This window comes from Marmota monax, unplaced genomic scaffold (assembly GCF_021218885.2).
Source record: "Marmota monax isolate L192 unplaced genomic scaffold, Marmota_monax_Labrador192_F-V1.1 WCK01_AAM20220418_F8-fsc00014, whole genome shotgun sequence".
Lineage (NCBI taxonomy): Eukaryota > Metazoa > Chordata > Mammalia > Rodentia > Sciuridae > Marmota > Marmota monax.
In genome coordinates this window covers 8,025,171-8,049,714 of record NW_026695222.1, presented here as the reverse complement: position 1 = coordinate 8,049,714, position 24,544 = coordinate 8,025,171, and the positions used below count along the sequence as shown (strand labels likewise).

The 24,544-nt window shown below is 43.9% G+C and overlaps 1 protein-coding gene across 1 annotated transcript; it reads right to left on the bottom strand.

The window, feature by feature from the left end:
* Positions 1 to 537: 537 nt before the first annotated feature.
* On the bottom strand, positions 538 to 11,597 carry Prokr2 (prokineticin receptor 2). The gene is made up of 3 exons (XM_046433657.2): positions 11,416 to 11,597; positions 9,419 to 10,027; positions 538 to 3,172 (listed from the first exon to the last, which is right to left on the bottom strand). Exons 2-3 carry the CDS (start codon positions 9,874 to 9,876, stop codon positions 2,476 to 2,478), a joined length of 1,155 nt encoding a protein of 384 aa, XP_046289613.1. The 5' UTR covers positions 9,877 to 10,027; positions 11,416 to 11,597; the 3' UTR covers positions 538 to 2,475.
* Between the last annotated feature and the right edge of the window lie 12,947 nt (positions 11,598 to 24,544).

Genomic DNA, 24,544 nt, shown 5'->3' with positions numbered 1-24,544 from the left:
TTTTAGAATACAAAGGGAAAAAAGAGATGAATCTTGTTGACTGATATATGGCAAATATATTGAACTCGGGGTCTCATGCATGCTAGGTAAGCACTCTACCACTGAACTACATCCTCAGAACTTTTTATTTTCATTTTTTTAAATTTTGGGACAGGATCTCACTAAGTTGTCCAAGCTGGTCTCAAACTTGGGACCTTCTTGCTTCAGCCTTCTGATTTAGCTGAGATTATAGATGTGTGCCACCTCATCCAGGAAAGCTAAAGCATTACAATAGTAAAAATGTAGATAATCCACCATGCTTCCTTGCTTGGCTTTGGAATGCACTGTGAAACTCGGTGAAATCAGAATTTATAAACCATTTTGATATGGTGAGACTGCATTTTCTTAAATGTACAATGATTGGGTTGAAGATAAGTCTGCGGGGTGGTGATAGAAAACAATTGATTGGCACTTTGTCGTTAGGAAAACAAACCAAACAAATAATTTTAAGAAACAAGCAAGTAGGAGGTCTCATGAAAATCAAATGGAGATTAATAGAATAGAGGGAAAGGACTAGGGGAGGGAGGAGGGGCGGAAAGGGGGAAATACTGGGGAATGAAATTGGCCAAAATATATCGTTAGATTCTGTGCATGTATGACTATGTAGCAACAAATCCCACTGTTATATACAACTATAATGCACCAATTCAAAAATATGGGAAAAAAGAAATAAGCAACTAAACAATTCCTTCTCCTCAGAAAACTTGGAATCAACCAAGTATGGATGGTTCAATCTCAAACCAGGTACCATTTGTACAGTCTCTGCTTCAGTATGAGTCAGGAAGAAATGAGGATACATATATATGATCACCACAATTGTATAGTAATAATAATGGATTCAGAAATTCTATTTATGCAGCACTGTGGTGTGCTGAGGACAACATGCTGAAAAGACTGTCAACACTTCTAAGACCATAGCGATGCTGAGAGGCTACATTTTCTTGATTATATCCTGGGACAGGGGTGCCTTTTTTTGTGGGGGGTACCAGGGATTGAACTCAGGGGCACTTGACCACTGAGCCACATCCCCAGCCCTATTTTTGTATTTTATTTAGAGACAGGGTCTCACTAAGTTGCTTAGCTCCTTGCCACTAGCTTTGAGCCCTTGATCCTCCTGCCTTAGCCTCCCTACCTGCTGGGATTACAGGCAGGGATGCCTTTTTGCCCCACTTGAGATGAGTTTCTGTGAAAAGAGTTCAAGGGTCACTGGTCCAAAGAACAGAGATAAAAAAGGTGCAGGTGTTTCTCCATAATAAACCACAGTGCATGGAGTTTCTAAACAACTCCCTCCAAACAACCAGTACAATATTACTTATTCATTCCTTTCATGTGTATAGTTCAAATCATGTTCACATGCTGAACATGGGCTCTCCCAGTGGCAGGGAAGGCAGAAGTTTTGATTATTTCCATATCATTAAAACAAAATGAGACATCCACACAGGAAACCGGTAGGTCACATGAGACCTAGAACTCTGGTCTGGTCTTTGGGTTCTGAGCAGAGCTTCTTTTGTAAAAGAGAGTATGTTCCAAAAATATTCGGGTTTTAGCCAAATGGCCACACAGATTATGTTTATTACCAGTGGCAACCTTCACTCTTTTTTTTTTTTTCGTGCTCTTTCTTTCGGGCCCCAGAGCCCCTGAAATCCTTTACACTGAAGTGTATAAGGAACTGAATGTATTCCTCATCTCAGGATTGACCATCTTCACCCAATAGAGTGATGAGATTCCAACCCCGTCAGTAAGACTTTTTTTAGTTCTCTCCTTCGACATTACACCATTGTAGAAGGGCCATAAGGCTGGATGGACTGCAAGAAAAATTCTTCTTTGGCAGCCACAATCCTGGAGAACATATCAGGAGATAGTAGGAGCTAGGTTGAGGCTATAGACTCCATACTGATGGGCTTATCCTTACATTTTAATTATGTCTAAATGCCTTATTATTCTATAGCTTTGAGCATTCCTGTTCAGATAAAATACAGAATGAGGGATCATGGAGGGAGAGTCCAGATGCCATTGGTGGTCTCTTCCTAGCCATCTATATGTCTAGATGTAGTTTTGTCGACTCTGATAACTTCTGCCATTTTGATTTTTTAAATGTCATTGTACACAGTAGGTAGGACAATCCTGTTGTCTCTGTCTAATCTCATTGGTGTGGCTTGCTCGCAGTAGATATTCAGTCCATGTCAGTTGCTGCTACTTGTGTCTGCTCTTATGGTTGTGATGGTGTACTCAGCAGGCTAATGATATCAGCAGATATCAGTAAATGTCTGGGTTGTGGTTTGTGTCCAGCCTCATTATTTGTTATGACTTTGAAGCATCTAGCTCTGTAAAGACAGGAGGCATGAATATGATTGTTCTTTTCCATTCAGGCTGTGAATTTGATTGATGATGCTCTGAGTACTGGATTTGGGTTTTCAGTTGTGTAACGCTACCATGTCACTTCAGCCTGATACAATCCACCTCTTCAGTGGCAGGCACCCCACTGGTTTTGAAGTCAAGTTCAGCACTGGACTTGCTCCCATGGTGAGAGGGTTGCCAGTGAAGTAGCATCATCTTCTTGAAGTACTTCATGGTGTTGTTCTTGACTGTCACGAAGCACACAGTGTTAATCATGCTGTTGCTCATGGCGATGCACTCAACGACGTAGAAGGCGGTGAGGTAGTGCTTCTCTTTCACAAACACAGTGGGGAAGAAGTCGCGCACAATGGTGAAGCCATAGAAGGGTGCCCAGCACAGCACGTAGGCTGTAAGGATGCACATGAGCACCAGGACTGTCTTCCGGCGGCAGCGCAGTCGCTTACGGATCTGCTCTGTCTGGAACCCAGGGACTGCCTTGAACCAGAGCTCCTGGGAGATCCTGGCATAGCACAGGGTCATGGTGACCACAGGCCCTACGAACTCGAGGCCAAAGATAAACAGAAAGTAGGACCTATAATAGAGCTGCTGATCCACTGGCCAGATCTGGCCACAGAAGATCTTTTCCTGGTTTTTGACAATAAAGAGGACGGTTTCGGTTGCAAAGTAGGCTGATGGGATGGCAATGAGGATGGAAACCAACCAGACCAAAGCAATCAGGAAGGAGGCGGTTTGATAATTCATTCGTGGTTTCAAGGGGTGAACGATGGCAAGATATCTGGTGAGGAAAGACAGCAAACAATCATAATATGTTACAGCTTGGAAAATGATCGTTTTTTCACTAATTCCGAACACAGTGAATTCCCATGTACTCATTACCCAAATTTAACCAGCTTCATCTCATGTCAGCAACATCATTTTGCACTTGGAATAGTGGCATGGTTTAGTGGAAACAGCACAGGTTTTAGGTCAAATATGTTGAATAAATTCTGGCTTTCCAGACCCAAATTACCCAATCTCTCTGAGGTTCATTTCCTCAAATGCAACCTGGAATCAAATGATACCTGCTTTGCTGGTAGCTGTGAAGGTTCAATATGATAATATTTGTAGCCTGTGTTGTAGGTGTTCAATAAATACATGTGGTCTATTATTATTAATGCTCCTATTATTCTACCTTGGGTTTCAAGCCATTCTGCCCAAGAATACAATGCTCTCAAAGCTCTTCATTCTAAATAACTCATGGTTTAGAGATGAAGAAGGGCTGGGCACCTCCGAGAGAGGTCAGGCCTTTCTCAGGTAGTAGACAAGAACTTTTTCCTTCTCCTCCAGCCCCCACCACCAGGTATTACTCTGCATTACAGAAGCAGGAGAGTAGGGATGGGTTTGTGATGAAACTAAGAACCCTGATGAGAAGTAAATGTCTTGCTCAAGCTAGAATCATGCAAGCACTGGAATTCAGGCCCCTGGTACAAAAGCTTTTACACTCACCTCCCTGGGTCACCTCATGTTCAAATGGGAAGGTATATGAAGCTACCATAATATCTTGATCCCTGCTCTTTCTAATGAACCATATTGCCCAGGAAAGAAGTCGGAACCTTTTGTAGAAAGTGAGCTCAGCTGTGCAGATTGAATATCTTCTCTCCAGAGAGAGAGAACGAATAACAATCTATTTAGATATTTGGGTGCCCTGGAATCACTTCTGTGCAGGATTGAGTGGTAGAAGACAATGGAGAAAGATAAACATCAGAAGGGTCAGAAAAGAAAGAAATCAGCCATGGAAATAAACACGTAGAAAACTGGATCCAAACCTTTGTAAACCAGACCCTTTGATCACCTTTCCAAGTGTCTGATTTGACTATGGAGGTTTCCTTCCATGTTACTACTTTCCGTCCCTGACAGTATTTCTGCTACAAGTTTGCTTCACCTTCTCTTGCCTGCTCCTTGTTCATTGTTGGCTCTAACCCATTGAGTTTCACTAGCGGAACCCATGAGAGCATGGCTACCCCCAAGTTTGTGGCTTTCTGAATATCCAGGATGAAGCTGGATCCATCACAACCTGGATGTACTAATAGGCATGGCTGTTGCTGGAGTTCTCCGCACGTCATTTGATCTGGCCTTGCCATGTGAACCTGTATGACTGTCCCGAGTGGACAAGCCTCACGGGACTGAAGAGAGGGGCAAATGGGCTGGCTCACCCTCACCTGGAGCAGGGACATCTCACAATCACTGTCTCTTTGTAATGACTGGGAAAGAATTAGTTTTTTGTTGCTGCTATAACAAATGCCCACAGATATAGTGGCTTGAAGTGACACAATTGATTATCTTACAGTTTTTAGAGGTCAGAAGACTGGTGTGTGTGTGTGTGTGTGTGTGTGTGTGTGTAGTTCCTTTTCCAGGGCTGCCTATAGTTTTTGACCCATGACCCTTCCCTGTTCAAAGCCAGCAATGGCAAGCTGAGTTTGTCTCATTTTGTATTACTCTGACATTAACTCTCTGCCTCCTTCCACAATTAAGAACCTTTGTGATTCCATTGGCCCCACCTAGATTATCTAGTAAAATTCCCCTATTTTAAGATCAGCTGATTAGCAACCTTAATCCCATCTGCCACTTTAATTCCCTTTTGGCATGTAATATAATATGCTCATGGTTCTGGGAAACAGGATGTAGTTATCTTTTGGCGGGGGGTGGGGAAGGAATTATTCTGCCTACCGCAACTTAATCCAAAGTCCTTAGGAAAAGCAAGACAAATTCAGAACTTAATAGCTTTCTGGTTCTATCACGGACAGTATCTCAATAACCAATGCCAAATGAAATTTCCCCACATTCCTGCTTATTCTGTTGTTGTCTTTTAAATTCGAGTTTTTTATCATTTGTAACACTTTCCTCATTCTATGGGATGTTTCAAAATTCGAATAGAAAAGAAAGGAACACTACTAGCCTGCAGGTTATTCAGAAGGTCTGGCTCCAAGCTGTGAACTTGGATAAATCATTTATACTCCTGAGAATTAGTTTCATCATCTATAAAATGGGGATCATAATAACTTTATTGACAATCTCTCAGGATTTTTTTTTTAGGTTTCAAGAAAGTGAACATACATAATGCATGTTGGAAGCTATAGTACTTTACTTACATTGATCATTTCCCACAGTTCACTCATTGGCAAGAGACATCTGCAAGGTGTTTGTTGCCATTTATCTGCTTGGAAGTGTTTCTTAAGATCAGTGGTTTTCTTCAAGTCTCTGTGACTTGAAATAGCACCTCTTCTGCATAGACCTGGCTATTCTCTAGCTGCAGCATACACAAATGGCACCAGGTGGCCCTTATGATATTTCTACATAGTAGATATTTCTACATATTTGTCCTAGAGGCAAATGAAAGTACCAACAGAGAGATGTGTACTTCTCCCAGGGTATGTAGGTCTAATTCTGGGGTTGCGGTTGAAGTATCCCCCAAGCTCCCAGATACAACCCTGTTTTCCAAAATCAGTATCATCAGGGCAAAGATGAGAGCTTTCTATTCATCTTTCTTATCATTTACCTTATTTTTCAATTGGTCTAGACCCTGATGGCTCAGAGGGGTGCTATTTATTAAGCTTTTGTATTTTGAGGCTTGAATTTCCACATACTGCCTTTATATCTTTGAGCCTTATGGGACCCCAAAAGCCTAGCTATGAGTTCCCCTGTTCTTGCCGGATGTATCTCAACTGCTCCTCTTGTACACACCCAATGGAAAAGCCTCCCTGTCCGGCTGGTTCCTCTATCAGGAAGTGTAAGTATAAACTCACTGGGGAATGAGATTCACCAAATTATGTTATGTGCATGTACAAATAGGCACAGTGAATCTCACTATTATGTATAATTATAATTCATATAAAAAAGAGTAAGCCTTTCAGAGAACTTTTCCTTAAAAAAAAAAACCCTAGCATTTATGTATCAGAATCTCTCGATTATTCTTTTATGTCTCATAAATGCTAGTTCTTGTGTGGAAGAAAAGCTCCCTGAGGTCAAGGACTGTGTCTTTTCTACATTGTGTTTCCATATCCATAGTCTGGACATACAGCAGGGCCCAGCAACCCACTGTGCACCTACCAGGTTGGAGCAGATACAGTCAGTGCCCCATTCATATCCCTTTGCTGTTATCATGTCAGTGCATACCTGTTCACTTGTACCTGCCAATACACCTGCATTTCTTTGTCTAAAGGCTTTCTCAGGCTTCCAGATTCCTCTTGGCTCCCTGAACAGCATCCCTAGAGCAGTCCTCAGCAAGGCCTTATGCATAGTGGTGTAAAAATATCCCAGCTCCCTCTCACTGCCCACTCCTGGGAGATGTCTGAGTTGTGATCTACTGGCTCTAAGGGTTTCTCAGCAGGGATAAGCTCTAGTTACCCATAGTAGAATCTTGTTCAACAATGTATCCTGTATTGACTGTTTTCCTTCCCTATTTCACTTTCCACCTTCCTATAGGTTCTTCCTGGTGCTACATGCACAAGTATCCTTATCTCAGAGTGAAAACAACCCAAATTAAGACACAGGTATAAGGCTCTGTGGAGACAGAAACATTGCAGACCTAATTATTGTGCTTAAAATACATTATCTTTTGGATAAGACCATCTATATCTTCATACACAGCCTGAGTTTGGAAAGACAGATTGGCATCAGATCATAAATGCCCTGTTATGCTAGACTCAGGATTTGGCGTGTATCCTAAAGACACTGGAATTTCTAGAGGTCTTATTAGCAATGAAATGTCTTAGGAAGATCCCTCAATAGTGATATTCTGGTGCTTCATATGGATGAGTATGGATTTCAGGGCAGAGCCAAGAGCCTCTGGGGGCAAAAGACAAGTCAGAAGAGCATCATCATGGACCAGTCATAACTTGATAAGGAATGAGGGTAGAGGGAAAATTGCCAGGAGTTGGTGTAGGCCTGAACACAAAGGGTGGAGTGGGTAGGAATTGAGGGGGGAGAAAAGCAAAGGGTGCTGGTAACTTTCCTGATTGGGGACCAGGAAAGTGATGACACTGCTGATGGAGCTGGCAGCTGCCTGGGGAAGAGTTGGTTTGGGATGGGAAAGAACTTTTCCCTTGTCTGTTGTAACAGGGTGATCATGTCCCAAGAAACTCCAGTGTTACAAATAGCATATTACAGTGACACAGTCACATCAATGTTTATAGCAGCTCAACTCACAATAGCTAAACTATGGAACCAATCTAGGTGCCCTTCAATAGATGAATGGATAAAGAAAATGTGATATATATGATGGAATATCACTCAGCCTTAAAAAAGAATAAAATTATGGCATTTGTTGGTAAATGGATGGAGCTGGAGAATATAATGCTAAGCAAAATAAGTCAATCCCAAAAAACCAAAGGCTGAATGTTTTCTCTGATATGCAGATGCTGATTCACAATAAGGTGGGGGTGGCTAGGGAAGAATAGAGTTACTTTAGATAGAGGGCAGTGAAAGGAGAGGAGGGGGTATGAGGGTAGGAAGGATAGTAGAATGAAACAGACCTCATTACCTTAAGTACATATATGACTGCATGACCAATGTGATTCTACAACATGTACAATCAGAAAAACGAGAAATTATATCCCACTTATGAATGATATATCAAAGTGCAAAATATTCTGCTGTCATGTGTAACTAATCAGAACAAATAAAAAATTTAAAAAACAGACAAACAAAATCAACATCATGAAGACAAGGTTACAATGGGACAAGAGATGAGAATAGTGATCACTATCATTTAGTAAGCATAAAAATCACTTAAGATAGTGAATAAAAATTCAGATTCCTGGAACCCAGTGTGAGGGATTCCCATCCAGGAGACTGGAGTGGGACCCAGGAATCTGACTCTGAATCATTGCATCAGATGTTACCTTCTGCCATTTTCCCTGGGGAGTTTTGCGCAGTTGGTTGGTAAGTGCCCACTCCACAAAGGCTGGTTTCAGGCCTGGAGAACCTCAGAGTTGTAATAAAATTGTTTTTCCTTCAGATATTCTATAAAAGGAAGATGCATCTTGTACCTGTATGTGTATTTTATTACACCATAAATGAAGAATAATAAACTGGTTGATTACAAAGGACAGCAAACCTATAAACAGCACTGAGAACATGGGAAAAATTGAAGAGTTGAAAGGAGACAAAAGGGAAAAAAGATGATCCAGCACCTTAATCAAAATGAGTTTCAGCATAGCTCAGAAGGTGAATAGTAAGCAAGAAGACATCAACTGTCTCTCTCAAACAGAGCCACTGGTGATCTGATACTGGGCTGCAACTGTTCACATAAATTGTACATGTATAAGATTTGTCACTAGATGTGATAAATTTTACCTTATACATTTACAATAGAGCAAGGACTTCTGGAACATCTCATGCAAATGCATGCAAATGAGCACACATGGATATATGCAAAAGAACAAAAGCAAGCATGTCTTTCTTTTCTGCAAACAAATCCTGCTATCTCATTTTAAAATCAGCTCTGCAACAAAATCACTAAAACAAGTGATGATTCTTTTCTTAGGAAGTTAAAGCCTAGGCAGAATTAAATTATGATGATAACAATCAGATCACTGGTTGCTTAAGGGTTGGGGGAGTTGACTGGTTAGGGCACAGGCATTTTCTAAGTGATGGAAATGTTCAATCTGGCTACAGGAAAAACTTGGTGCTTATTGTCTTGACTGCAAACTTCCTTAGTTAACCCTCCCTTGGCTTTTAAGTAACAGCTGTCTGAATTTTCTGCTTTTGACTTTGTGTTTGATGCCATAGGCTGTCATTAATGTGATATGCTTGCATCTAAAGCAGATTCAGAGAGAGCATGGTCAGAACTGGGGGACTTAGGAGCCTCATATTTGCTCACATTTGGGGGAACAGAACACTGCTAAAGAAACAAAAGCTCCTCTTGCCCCTTAAAAGATCAATGAACATTCAAATATGGAGTAGTGCCAAGCCTGTCTAATTTGAAGTGAGAAAAATGGCAGCCTAGCTGGCTTCTGTCTTATACCCCTGCCAAGGGCCTCACCTGTCAACAGCGATGGCCAGCAGGGCATTGGTGGAGACGTAGAGGGAGACAGTACGCAGGTAGTTGACAGAAGCACACAGCACATGGCCATGTTCCCAGGAGAGCTGACGTACCACATAATAGTCCATCTCAAAGGGGCAACAGACAATGGCCACCAGGAAGTCGGAGATGGCCAGGTTAGCAATGAGCAGGTTGGTGAGGTTGCGCAGCTTCTTGTAGCGGGCAAGGGCAGCAATGAAGACAAAGTTGCCAATGCCACAGACTAGCATGATGCCTGCCAGTGCCACTCCAATGACGATCTTGGCTGCAAAGAAGGTCCGGGTCTTGGTCATGTCCTCATCTTCATCCAGAGGGAGGTCATAATCACCATAACTGAAGTTGAAGTGGAGGGAGGAGGCATGGTCTTGGGGTAGACTAAAGTTGGAAGCAAAACTAGTGTTTCTGTTCTGCACTGCCATGGTGATGCCTGCAGATGGAGCGGTATGAGGGAAGTGTAGGGAATACAGCACTCTGAGCTGGGGGGTCCAGATCTTCTGCTGTCACAGAAGATGTGATTGAGCCTAGTACCCTGCTCACATCCTTGGGCAGAGGTGATACACCATCTTGTTTCTGGAAGGAGACACAACCAGTGGATCACAGGAGAATGAAGAATATCTGGTAGCATTCCTCCAGAGTTCCCCAGGTACACACCCGCCAAACCCACTGCCTACCTGTAGACAGAACTACTCATGGTGCAGGGGAGAGAAGGCATGAGATCTGGAAGCTGGGATGCCCTCTACCACCTCTGCAGCTATCAGAAAGGACTGAATGCAAGGTGGATTGGACTTGCAAGAGACACCCAAGAAAAATGTGCACTTTTGTCCTTTTCCCAGGGGTCAGTGCTGGTTTGATGTCTAATTTATCCACCCACCCCTTCATCAGCTCCCACAGGTCTTCTGGAAGTTTCTCAAGGCAATTGCCCAGGCTTCTATGTTATCCACAATGTTGCACCATCTATTGGCCGGGAATAGGGTCTTTCTTCCAAAGTAGGGCACAGAGCCCTCTGGTCTAGCCAAACCAGGGACTCGGAAATCACCAAAACCATTTTCATATGGATAGGCTGAGTCATCCTGGACCAGTGAGTGATTCATGCTCTCAGAGCCCTAACTTTCCCTAAACAAACTCCTGCTATCCAGTCCAGATCCTGCATAGGCAGGGGGTACGGTTGGGGAGCTGGATAGGAATTTGTTGAATGAATGAATAAATGAGGATCCCCACCTAGATGCTGTAGGTGGGGAAGAGGAAATTCCCCTGATCCTTGGGAACCAGCTCTAGAAGGAATTCTCTGTCTCCCCACCTTAGTCCCACTACTTTGGGTCTGCTCCCTCCTGCCTTCACCAGGTTTCCAGTTCCCCACCCCAGAGTCACCCTGAGTAGAAGGCACCACACCCTGTCCTGAAGGTCTTTGTCCTCGGAAAAGGATGGCTGCCCCAAGACTTAACTGAAAATAGCCCCTAAGGGTGAAGGTCGGGGGAGGAGGGGGTAGAAGGTCACCTAAGACCCCAGAGGGCTCAAGGTGAACTGTCTGCCCTTCACTGGAAAAAGTCCAATGAAGGAGCCTCTGAGAGAAAATAAAATCTCTGAAGCATCAGCTCTCAGGAGATAGAGGAGCACAGGGCACAAGTTGTTGCTGAGTGTCTGGGAAAAGAACCAGGACCCTAGTGTCCGCAGAAAGGGAGCTGTCTTACTAGAGGTGAACCGCTTTCCTCCCAGACCTCTCAGCACACCTGGACACCTCTCCAAGTGTGGGGGCCAATGGATGCTGGTAGCAAGAAGCAATAAAATGGGTCAGGGAAATTTGTCTGCCCCTGGGAAGGCGGGACGGGAGCAAGGGTCAGGAACTGCCACTCTGGCAAGGACAAGAGTCGTAGTTGTGGCAGGAATACTATAACCTATAGAGCTCCCGCCTGCTGCGAGACTGAGGTGTAGAAACCCCCGACAGGTGAGGTTCAACTCACAGAGGCGTCTGCAGCCGGGGTGACCTTCCTGGGTTTGCCTTTCACACGGAATTCCAATCCCTGAAGACTCGGTTCAGCTGCGGACAGAGAAGCAGGACCCCCAGCTCTTCTCCTGCCGGGTTTCTAAGCTCCAGCCTCCAGACCCAAGGAAGAGGCGCATGCCCCGAGCGGGGGCAAGTCCCTGTCCCCGTCGCATTTTCGAGGGACGTACCCCTCGCGGGTGATCATCCCGTTCCATTACCTCCTCCCTTCCCCAACGCTGCCACGCGGTGTCCGAAGACTCCGCCCCGCCCCGGGCAGGAATCAACTAAAAAAATTCTTGTTTGAGAAACAAAGCCCGGGGGGCTTCGGGACAGCGGAAAACTAGGGCTGGGGGTTGGGGTTGGCGAGGGGACGATGAGGGGGCGAGAGAATTTTATCAGAGAGGTTGGCTCTTTTCTGCTCACCTTTCTGCAGGAGACCTCCCCCTGCAATTTGGCGCTGGCCCGCGCCCTCAGCCCCCAATCCCCGCCTACGGTCTCCTGCCAACCTGGAGGACCCAGAGGGCATTTCCCCGAATCAAATCGCTGCTAGCTTGGGGACAGATCGCCACATCCCGGGAGTGGCAAGAGGCTAAGGAGCCCGCGTAGCCCTGAGAAAGAAAGCGGGCGTCGGAGCCCCTTGTCCGGGCGGCATGAACACACAACCCGTCTTCCAACTGCGCGGATCTGATCGTTTACCTACCTCTGCACCTCTTCTCTTGGGGCACTCTGAGGTCCTGGAGGCCGAACGCGGGTCTTAGGGTGAGTGGACGCGGGTCGGGTCTCTGGTTCCCGCCTTGGGGACCCGGACTAGCACTTGCCGAGGTGAGTGTGTGTTGTCCCTATTTAGACCCCTCGCCTCAGTGCTCTTCTGCGCGTGGCGGTGTCTCCCCGACAGAGTCGGAGCTCCGCCTCCTCCACTCATCCTAACACCTCGGACCCGGCCCTGCGCGTCCCGCCCTCGACTCCGCCCTAGGGTGCCCCCGCCTGCCTTCAACCCTAGGCAGACAGTGGGCGATCTGCTCCCGCGCCCCGCCGCGCGCTGGGACTAGTGTGCTCTGGGTGCAGGACCTCTTTGGCTGGGGTCACAGGTTGTGGGGGCCTCCCTTCACTGGGGGTTTTCTACTCCTTGGCACCCGGGTGTGAATAGGACCTCAGTAGCCAGGTGTCAGTGGTGCGATTCCGCAGATGAGCACTATTGTCAGTTGCGCGGCTCCTGTCCTCTGCACCCTGCTAGAGCCTCCCCCCCCCCCCGCACCCGAATCGCCTGTACACAGGTAGAGCGCCCTGTTTTCTGCAGGTGCCCAGTGCTAGCATCTGCACCTGCTGCAAACCCAGTTGCAACCTCATCTTCGCAGAGGCAACACGGACCTTATGCAGTGGTGATGGAGGAGGAAGGCCTCCCATCCCCACCCCGGGGAGGAAGCTGGGAATGAGGGCAACTGGCCCTGCAAAAAGATCCAAACTTCAGGTCCTTATCCTAAATCTACCATCACCATCACTGTCAGATTCTTCGGCTATTCGGTCAATTCCAATCAGGCCTCTCAGACTCTGGTCGGTAGGCTCTGGCCGCTTTGCCTTCAGCAGACTTGGGCTTTAGATAACTTTTGCTCATCCTTAGAATTTTTAGGGTTAAACTTTAGAGCTGCGAATTCAAGGCCCAGTCATTGGGAAGATCTGAGTATACAGATTTAGAGCTGCAAGCTGTGGTAGGAGACTGAAGGTCTAAGGGGTTCCCCATTGTGATTGACAGGTCAAAATCTGGACTCCACTTCACCAGATCTTTCTGTTTTTCAAGAGAATCTGGAATTTGCAAACTTTGTTAATTACTCCGTTGGGCTAGTTAAAACAAAACAAAAACCGTCTGTTGGCCAAGGAGAACATATCACAGACTGAATATAGTCCACTGGGCTGCCAATTTAAAATTCCTGGATAGATGATCTGGAAACTGGAGTTCTATCCTTCCTATTTTATATGGAATTAACCCCATTCTTCTGCCCTTCTGACAACATCTATCTACCCATGTAAGATCAAAAACAGGAGACCCAGCTTTCTGCTGTCCTCAAAGGGAGGGGCTGCCAGCTGGTGGGTGTTGTGGATGGTGAGGACAACCTCCAGATGTGGAGGCAGGAGAGGTTCTGTTATTAGGAGTAAGAATGACAGGTTACATGCCCTGACAGAGTCTTTTGAAGACTTGTAGCAGATATATCACCTTCAGCTAAAGGCTTTACCCTTCCTGGACTAAGCCCATCCTCCTTTTTTATGGGGCAAATGACCCTGGGGACCTTCTGCTCAAAAGTGCTTTCCTGGAACCCTCTAAGATACAGTTATGACTGAGTTGATTGCACACAATCTGGAAACCCATAAGTGTCATTTTAATAAATTGAATTCCTGATTATCTCTTATGGTTTGCATCTTTAATGTCACCTAAAAAGTTCATGTGTAAGGTAAAGCAGGAATTATTAGATTATGAAAGCTATAACCTCATCAGTGGATTAATCCATTTGATGGATTAATAATTTGGATGGACTACTGACTGATAATTGTAGGCGGGTGGGGCAGGGCTGAAGGAAGTAGCTTACTGGGGACATACTCTTGGACTATATCTTGTCTTCTGCTCCCCTACTTTTTTTTCTCTCTTTCTCCCCCTCTACTCTCTCTCTCTCTTCCTCTCCCTTTCCCTCTCTCCTTTCCACCCGCCATAAGCTGAGCAGCTTTCCTCTGTCATGCCCTCCTGCTCTAATGTGCTGCCCCATCTCAGACCCAGAACAATGGAGTTGACTGACCATGGACGAAATCTCTGAAATTGTGGGCCCAAATAAACTTTTCCTCTAAGTTATTCTTGTCAGGTATTTTGATCACAACATCACAAAGATGACTAACACACTACCCACAGCAGAGTAAGGGTTTTACCTGGGGATGGCCATGAAGTTCCCAGGGAGACAATGAGGACAATATAACAAAGTGCTACAGGGAATTGTCTTAGTTCATTCAGGTTACCCACTGAGACTCCAAGACAAAGATTTGAGTGCAGGTAATTTACTAGGAGTTGATCCTGGGAAGCAGAAGGAAGGTACAGGGAAAGTGAGGCAGAGAAGGGAGAAACACCAACGCATGATGTGCTAATGAGCAGGGAATGCTGTGGCTACCTGGGGCTCACTCTACCCGAGGCGCACTCTGCCTGAGAAACTATGTGGAACCTGCCTCCTGATTGTCCACTACAGCACAGGGAGCCTGGGACATTCAGCCACTGAATGATTCCTATACCTTCACTGATGGACAGTTTTCCTGAGGGTGAAAAGAAGAGAGCTTCAAGACTTGGGTAGGAAGTATCAGAGTTCCAAGAACTGCACCTGCCAGTTAATTCAGGTGGGCAGAAGGGACATGGGCAGGTCATTAACCCCTCACAGCTGTTACAAGAGGGGAGCAGAGGGACATTGCCTTGAATGAGTAGGATTAACACTGGAGTTCATAGGCTAAACCGGGGGGTGAGCTCAGAGAAATCTGAGGGTGGGTAGGATTTTTAGGGCTAAGGATTTTGCGTAATTGGAGGCAATGTTATGTCCCCATTTTGGCTGACAAAGCTGGCAAGAAGCAGGGAAGTGGAGATTCCTTAGTCAGACAGAATAAAAATTATTAATGAGCTTCCCACTCTGGTCAAAGAGAGTTCTCGAGTTGCCAGCTCCAATTCTCTTCTCTCTGAAATCTTTCTGGGTGGGAGAGGCTTAGCCAAACTAGGTAATAAAGTGCTGAGGGAAAGGGGAAAGAAATAGGGGAAGAAAGAAAAACTGTACAGGCTGGAGTTGCTGCATTTACTCAGAGGAGAGGTCATGGATGGAGCAACTGAGTGTGAGGAAAATGGATGGTTGAGAAAAGGAGGCTTTAATATGGGGCCTGGAAATTATATATTTGAATCTACTTTAGAGGTATTAACAGTAAAAATTTGAGTAGGTATAATATGTTGAAAATATTAAACCTGAGTGTTTTCATTGCCCTTCCCTCAATTGGTCAAGCTTTGTTATTATAACAAAATCCCTGAGATTGGGTACTTTATTAAAGAAAAGGGGTTTAGTTCACAGTTTTGGAGGTTCAGCTCTAAGGGCAAGGTGATGGCCTTGGGAGGTGGGGGAGAGTGCTGTTAGAGCAAGAACTGCACAAAGTGGGACAAGAATGAGCTCCCAGGACCCATACTTGCTTGGCTGCTAAGCACATGCCAGCTCAGATGGCATGGTATTGTGCTGACCGGAGTGGCAATTCTCAGATTGGAGCGTGCATCAAGAACTTTCTCAATACTCATGCCTAGGCCCTGTGCAGGTAGGTTCTCATCCTGCATGTTGGTAAGAGTTCCCTGGCTTCTTTGAGTGTTCATTCTTTACCAAAGTTCCCACATAAACCAATGTGAAAACTAAAAACACCCTGATGGAAATCACCGACTGTAAGTAGTGGAGCTTAATGAATTTTGCTTCAAAGCCAACAGAACGTCTTTTCAGCACAGTGGTGTTTTGTTTTCTTGCTTGTAATGCCCTGTATCAGCCAAGGTTGTGTGAATACTTTTCTTTTTTTTTGTGTGTGTGGTGGGGTGGACTAGGGGTTGAACCCAGGAATGCTCTATCACTGAGCTACATCCCGGAACTCTTTATTTTTTTCATTTTGAGACTGAGTTTCACTAAGTTGCCCAGGCTGGCCTTGAACTTGCAATGCTTCTGTCCTAACATCCAGAGTCGCCGGGATGACAGGCATGCTGCACTGTAGCTGGCTCTTTCTTAAAAAAAAGAAAGAAAGAAAGAAAGAAAGAAAACAAAAGAAAGAGAAAAATTCAGTTTGGGGCTTTTCCCCTTATATTTGATTCTGTTTTGATATATATTTTAAAAATACCTCTACAAGTTGGAAGTGTCTCTAACACACACACACACACACACACACACACACACACAAATACCTCTACTAGTTGGAAGTGTCTCTAACACACACACACACACACCAGGAAAAGAAAGTTACACTTAGTGACAAATTCAGTATGCTGTTTTTGAATCACAGCTTTCTGTAACACACTTTTCAGGGCTTTGAAAGGCTTTGCGAGGTGCAGCCTGGGATGCAGCTAATTTGGAGCCAGGGTGGGGAAGGTGAGAGGTACCAGGCTACCCAAAGTTACAGCTTGTTCAGAAAACTGGTTGTAGACTTGGAGAAACTATATAGCCAATAAATGACCTGAGTCACAATTTTCTTTCTTTTTTTTTAAACAGAAGGCAACTAACATTTAACTCCAGAAACAGTTTTATAGGGATAAGCACCAGGAGGTACCAAGTAGACTGCAGCCTCACATTATCTTGCTGGTGACACATTTTTGTTTTTTGTATTCCTTTGGCTTGAATTGGGAATGAAGAGGACTGCAGTTCCAAAACCTTACTCCTCCCATCATAAACTTCTTCAGTGGAAGAAGTAAATAACAGATGTCCCTAAATAAAGTCATCCTGGGGCATGGACCACTAGTGCTGTTGTTCTAGGTGGTGGTTGTTGAAGGGGTGGTGGGTAAGAGTTGGGGCAGGGTTTGTGCCCTCAGAACTTCACGCCCACTCCCAGCCCTGTCTCCTGGTCCTGCGTGCTCTTCCCCATGGGATGCCAGCTCTGCACCACAAGGGAACCTTTAGAAGAAATGATGGGGATTACGTCACAAACAGGGTCCCTAGGGGCCGAAGGGCATCTGCACAGTGAAGCAGGGGTTGATGGAGGCCCTGTGCAGGTACGCAGTCTTCATTGGCGGAGATGCAGCCTTCCAACGGAGAGAACCTCAAGCAGTTGGAATAGAAGAAAAAGAAGAGAAGGTAGACAAGAGATAGCTAAAGTGAAAGACTATAAGTAAATCATGTTATAAACCATGAAAGGTAGTGCTACTGTTTTATGCTGTCCTCTGAAAGTTGTTAGAAAGTGAACTCCCTAATTCACATGTTAATGGAATTTGGAAGTGGCCTTTAGGAAGTCATTAGTATTAGATGACTTCATGAGGGTGAGGCCTCCATCATAGCACTTTTAAGAAGAGGAGGAGGGACTGAGTTGGCATACTTGCTCTGTCTCATCGTGTGACACCCTGCGCCATGTTACGATGCAGCAAGAAGGTCCTCCCCAGATACTAAGCAAATGCCAGGGCCATACCCTTAGACTTCCCAGTCTCCTGATTGTGAGCCAAATAGACTTCTATTCTTTATAAATTATTCAGTCTCAGGTTTTTGTTATAGCTACAGAAATGGGACAAAGACAGCTAGGAAGTGAAGATAGTAAAAGTCCTCTGCTTATTTTTGTTATTTTCGCCATTGTGTGTCTATTCCCATAAAAGACTTTTTTGCTTTGAAACCTGCAGAGCTGGAGTTCAGACTACAACTTTGCTGGTGTTTCTGGCTGACTTGTTCAATCTACTTCAGTGGATATCCAATTGCCCTGAGTCCTAGATTCAGCCTCTCCCGATTTATTTTCAGGCACCTTTCCAATCTGATCAACCTTTCTGAGGCCATCTGGTGGGCTTGAGTTTTCCAGGCTGTGCCTGATTTCTACTTTACATGTCTTAAGATAGTGATTCCAGCCATTTTTCTTAAAGCAGAAAGTGTTCTTAAAAGAGAAAAATATTTTTCTTTTTTCCTTTGCAGACAGTACTTTAACACTCTAAGGGGGATTATTAGACAATTGGACTGGTTTAGACAAGTCTGGCAACTCACAGAACTGAATGACACAGCGTCGCCTCAACGCCAGCACAGCCCCCTCGTTGGACCTGATGGTTGTTCATATAGGTACCCCAGTAATGATTTCCCCCAAGTGTTTTAGTCTCACTTTAAAAACTTATAAATTAAAATGGCACATTAAGGCAAGCAGGCTCTACAAGAGAACAATCTTGTAACAAAATGCTGATTAAAATCCAGATATTTTAGACATGTGTGTGTGTGTGTGTGTGTGTATGACAGAGAGAGAGAAAAGCCTAGAAATGAGAAACTGCCATGTGTTAGAGGGATTATCTCCCAATTATGAAATTGGAGGGGGGAATTTTTAATATGTATATTTAAAAATTGACCATAGAAGACATGGATTACCTGGGTAACAAAGAATACACTTAAACAAAAGAAATCCAAAATGTTATATACGGATATTTGATACAACAATGACATTCCATTTTGACACATTCAATGTTTTTGAAAAGTTAATTGAGAATGAATTAAAACAAATAGTTTTGCATAAAGGTTTTTTAATAGTCAAGCAACTGGTTAAGAACCTTCTGGTCAAATGGTTAACCAGCACAAAGTCTTCCTGAGGAGAAAGTTAAGTTGGTGAGTCTTGCTTATATCAGGGGGCCCCAAGAGTAGAGAAACATCAGGGGAAGTTACACTGGCCAGGCACAGGACTCAGACCGACCCATCTCAGGGTGCCTTGGGAGTAGCTTTTCCTAAGCAGAAATGCACTTAAACCAACCCCAGCTGAGGAAGGGAATCTGGAGAAAGAATCAAGTCAGGACTCTTGGAGGCTGGAATCACAGAGGGTTGTCCCTGTATCTAGTGACTTTCTGGGGACCCTGCCTCCACGTCTCCTTCTCTTTGTCTCTGGGCCAGATTTCCAAATTTTAAAGTCCAGGAATCTCCAATACCTAGGAAAGAGAATTCAACAAACATGGCTTGGAGCAAGCATTTAACCCAGTGTGACCACTAATAGAGGTGTGTTTGTGTTATCTGGGCACCCAACTCAGGTTTTTTTGTGCCCACTCACTTTTCTCCTTGTGCAGTATACAGCCCAGACAACAATATATGGCAGCCCTAGTATCCCCTGATCCAGTCAGCTGTGGATGGGATATACGGTAGACAGAATCATATAATGTCCTTCAAGTAGATGGAGGAGGAGAACAGCACTCCTCTCCTTGGTCCTCAGGGTCACGAACAGCTCTAGCATTTTCTACCTTCCCTTTCTCAGGCAGATAAAGTGAAAGTGGAGCTGGATGTCCTCTGTCCTGGCATATTCCATTAAGAAATTGTGACCTTTGTTTGTAAATTTGGAGAAAGATTGGAAAGAAGTTGATAAATGTGCTTTTGTATATAGCTAAGAAAAAAAAAATAGAGCTCATAGGGCTCAATTTATACCACCAAATAACAGAGTGAAATCAAGGGTAATTTTGGGGGGGCTTACCAACGCCCCTTCTTATTAAAGGAGGGAATATAAATTCTTCTTTGAGAAACTTTCATTTGAGAAACTTTTGAAACATCTGGCTGGCACCGGGTTGCGACTGCCAGGAGTGGGAGCAGATCTGATGGCTTCTCCAGACTCCTGAATCAGAATACCCAGCTCAGAGAAAGCAATCAGAATTTTCCTCTTTTGAACTCTATTCGAACTCACTCCCTATAAACTGGCTCACGGTTTTCTGAAATCTGTTTGTAATTGTCGACCTTGTTCCCATGTTGGACATGAAACCCCATCTGCACTTGTGGAAAGCCACAGGCCTCCCTTCATCTGCTACTTTTTTTTCCCCCTTCTCCAACACTTGTTCTGTCCTGTGCTCAAGGAGACCCCAGAACCCCCTGGTTCTTCTCTCCCTGAGAGCAGGCTCACCGGATGGGTCATCATTATTCACTTGGCCTTCTCCTCTCTGCCCTTCTAGTGATATGGAATTTCCAAATTTCCTTTGACCCCCAGCTGCCCCTGACGGCTCCTCCTCAGCACCTCCCCATCAAGTTAGACCCTGTGTAGATGAAATGTGTCGCTGGGCACACATTTCATAAGTCATCCCATTAGCCTTTGTGAGATGACAAGACATTTTCTCCTCTTGTAGCTGGAGGTCAACATATCTATAATTGACCTTAGAATCCTTTTAGAGAGCAGGGGGCTCTTCCTAGGTTTTTTTGTTTGTTTGTTTGTTTCAGGTTTTATTGTTGATTTTCTGCTATGAAATAACTACAGCTTGGCTCAAGTCTGGGCTGGATGGGGGCAATCATGGCAGGGGTGTTCATGGGCATAAATGTTGAATCTGTCCCTGTAGCGTAAGGAGCAGGCAAAGGTTCCGAATTTCTTTTAAGCCTTTCTAGCACCAGGGTGTTATCTATCTTCTTTTTCAGAGAATATTGGGCTGTACATCGTGTCTGATGCTGTAGGTGTGTTGCGACTTAGGCAACTATTCAGTGGTGTCTTGGAAGGTTTTAAAAGTCTAGAGAGAAAAATAGTTTGGCCCCATTTTAGGGATTTTTTTTTTTGGTTCAAAATGCTACAGAGGATTTGTGGGAGCTAAGTTGTAAAATGTTGACGAAATCCCCCAGCAACAAATGACCCTTACGGGAAAGTCACGGTGGAGACAGAACGACTGTTCATGCACACAGTTTAGGAGTCCTTTGGTTGAGCCATAAAATCGTTGGGCTGCAGGGGCCAAAGAACTGGGAACAGCAAGCCAAGAACAACCTTTGCGGGGAGATTGAAAACTATGCTCTGCAGGCAGGAAGAGACAGAGTGGGGAATCCTCAGGGTGGAGTGGGCTGTTGAGAAGATGATCAGACTGTTTAATCCTCTAATTAAACAGCTGGAAAACGTCCGCGGGAGTTGGTAAATGTCCAACTGAAAGAGAAAAGAATCTAAGTGCTATTGGATAATTGTGAAGTGTGGTCATGGCAGTGTTCATTTTATATCATCCTTACTAGGATATGATATGGCTGTGAGTGGAAATTGGGGTGAATGGATGAATCTTCCCATGCTTTTGTGGTAGAACATGCCGTAGTGAGTGGATCACGTACTGTAATGTAGCCTCTCTCAATTACCCAGGCTGCAAAATGACTTACATCTGCCAACAAACACACTTATAAACAGGCACATGCAGTGGCTCTGGTCTCAAGCTTGGCTGTACGCTGGAATCACCCAAGGAGCAGTTAAAAAAAAAAATACTGATACCTGAGGCTTAGTCTCAGGGATTCTGATTTAATTGGTCTGGAGTGTGGCCTGGGTGTTGGGATTTTAAAAGCTTTTCCAGATGATTCCCATATGCAGTAAAGTCTGAGCACTCCTGTATGTTTTTTTTTTCCCTTACTACTTTAAATATTTCTCCAACAAGTTTGCTATTTAAGTTTGGATTAATTGGCCTTCATTGAGAGTTTCTACTGAGCAGTGTGTTTACGTTACCAGCTCAACCAAAGAACATTGCAATGTTCCAACATATTCTTCAGCTGTATATGTCTCTCATGTACTAAAGTAGGTATGGATATGGAGATTCATAACATTGGTTCAATCAAATTTAGAATTGGCTGTAATAATTTTAAATCATGTTATTTTGAGACCCCTGATAAGGGTTCAGTGTAAATTTTCTTTTGACAAAGGTTATAATCTGTGAAAAAAAAGAGAAATCTGATTAAAAACAAACAAATCAAAACCAAACAAATAAACAAACAACAACAACAACAACAACAACAACAAAAAACCACCCCAAAACAAGCAGCAGGGAAACAGTTTATATCCTGAATGAACATTTGTGAGTTAGAATGGTTTCTAAGCGTTTCTTAGCTTTTGCTACATAACAAGTTGTCTGAAAACTTAGTGGCTCGAACCAAGAACTGTTTACTATTTCTCATGAGTGCATGGATCAGCTGGGCAGCTCTGCTGATCTGAGGCAGACTTAGCTGATCTGGTGGGGGCTTGCACATATGTCTGCAGTCAGCACAGGAGCTGGGTGTGTGCTTGTTGGTCTAGGATGGCTTTGCTCATATGTCTGCTATCTTTTCAGCTGTAGACAGAGGTGACAGGGGACAGGCCATGAGGTCTCATCCTCTGGCAGGCTAACCTGGGATCACTCCCATGATAGTTTTAGGGTTCCAAGAACAGCAAGAGGGCAAACCCTAACATTCAGAATTTTTTTTTTTGCTGTGTCATTTGCTATTATCTCATTGACCAGAGTAGTTCCAGAGCCTATCAGAGGATACTAACATAGGGCCAAAGATACAGGGGACATGGGTAAATTAAGTTCATCGTGTAACAATCTACCCAGGGTATCTGATACTTTGATACCACTGATTTTTCTAGACTTTTGGGTTATCATTTCCTTTAATGTGAAAATATAATGGCTTAAACCCTCATCCCATAAACTAAGTATCTCATTATTTCTCTTCTAGTATCTCCAAGGAACCATGGTGTGTGTGTGTGTGTGTGTGTGTGTGTGTGTGTGTGTGTGTAAGGGGAGTAGTGGACCTCTTTTCTTCACCAACATTCTAGCATTAATTTTCTCCATTTATAGAACTGTAATGGATCATGATTTTCATTTCACCTCCAATAATTGCTCTTTCTCCTTCTGACTTCAGTTTGGGAGTACCAGCTTTCACATTACAAAGGAGGAAAATAGCTTTGCAAAGCAGTTATCTAAGAGGCATCACTTCAGCCAAGGAATCAAGCTTAATATTCCCAACCATTGGACTAAGTGTCACTATGCGTCCTCTGATGTGATACATTGAGAAGGGCGTAATGTCACTTCCATGGTGTTCCTGCCCCAAATGTATATTGTTAGGAGAGGAAAAAAAGTCACAGAAAGAGTCAAATTGCATTGGGCTAAATAGCTGGTTTGGATCCTTCAAAATGTTGATATCATGAAGACAAAAAATGGCAGGAGAATTTTTTTTTAATGGAAGATTAAAAACACATGAAAATCAAATGCAATATGTGATCCTAGGATGAATTCCAGAAAGAAAAAAGAAGTCATAAGGATATTGTTTGGGATATCTAGGAAATTTTTAATATGAAGTTTACATTTAATAATATTAAATTCATATTAATTTTCTGTTCTGTGTTGTCTAGAAGAATGCTATTAAAGAATACTTAAATATTTCAAGTTAACTGATTTCTACCATTTACATTCAAGAAGTTTCAGTGAAAACCATGTCATTGTGACAAACTGATAATTGGTAATTCTGGGTAAATGGTATTTGAGTGTTTATTGTACTACTCTTTTTCATTCTGATGGTTTGAAATTTCAAGATTAAAAAATTGGAGAAAGTATTTTGAATATTTTGTGTTAAAACTGAAACAGCAAACTTTTATTGTTTATCAGGTCTGAATTTTCTGAATTTGCCAACAACAACAGCAACAACACAACAATCAAACAACAATGACAACAAACACAAGAACAAATGCCAAAATCTCAGGTTTTCTCGGAGGAAATGGGAGAGTGCCATTTGCTAGGGTGTCTTTGGAAGACTTCCAAGAGGTTTGGGAAAGGAGAGCCTCAGGAAATTCACTTCTTCCCTCCTAGGACTTGGGTCTACTTAAAGTCAGGACTTCTCTGCCACACACAGGCCACCAGGTCTGAGAGGCCACTCTGGTTTTGAAGTCAATTTTCTCTCAGTCGCCGCCCTCTGCTTCTTTCTACTGCCCTTTCTGGGAATGTCTTTGTGTCATGCTGCTTTGGTACTCTGTGCCTTTTCTCATTAAGCCACAGGAAACATGGGAACTGTAATTATCTCCCTCAATCCCTCTGCTTCCCAAACCACTCATCTTAGGGTCTGCTGGGAAACAGGAAGCTGATAATGTTTTATGAAATTATTACAGGTTCCACTTTGGATCTACTCCAGGCTCATGTATTCTATGTAGACATGGCATGGAATTTTTACAGAAAAAAAAATTATTCCTAAGCAAGCCCTAAAATTTCCTATTAAAAAAAATTTAGAAGACGGTGGAATAGGAACGACCAAAAATCTCTCTTCATCTAGATAACAATCGCATGGGCAGAATTGGTCAGATATAACTATTTTGGAACTCTGGAATCCATTGAAGGCTTGAAACATCCAGGAGAAGGCTTAGGTGGTAAGTCACAATTAATTGTAGTTGACTTTAGTTCTTAACACAGTGCCTCTCTCCACCCTCCACCCTTCAGCCAGCCCCTTGGCAGGGAGTTGTACATGTGTTCTTGGAACAGCATGCGGAAGCCAAGATGGGCAACAAGGACCCTGTGTTCCAAATATTGGAGATTTGTGCTCTAGTCACTAACTGCTGCTTCTGATCATGGAGGTGCAGACGAGGGTGTGGAGGTCATTGTTGGTGCATCTGCCTTCATGCTGTAAGCCTCCCTCTTCTGACTAAAGTGATTTCTAGCCAAAGGAACTTTACTCTTTAATTTTCTC

What these genes read in the sequence shown, in the direction of transcription:
- Prokr2 (XM_046433657.2), bottom strand. Translation starts at nt 9,876, where the DNA reads ATGGCAGTGCAGAACAGAAACACTAGTTTTGCTTCCAACTTTAGTCTA. An exon ending in CTGGCCATCGCTGTTGACAG is followed by an intron (nt 3,173 to 9,418) that starts GTGAGGCCCTTG and finishes TTTCCTCACCAG; the next exon opens with ATATCTTGCCATCGTTCACC.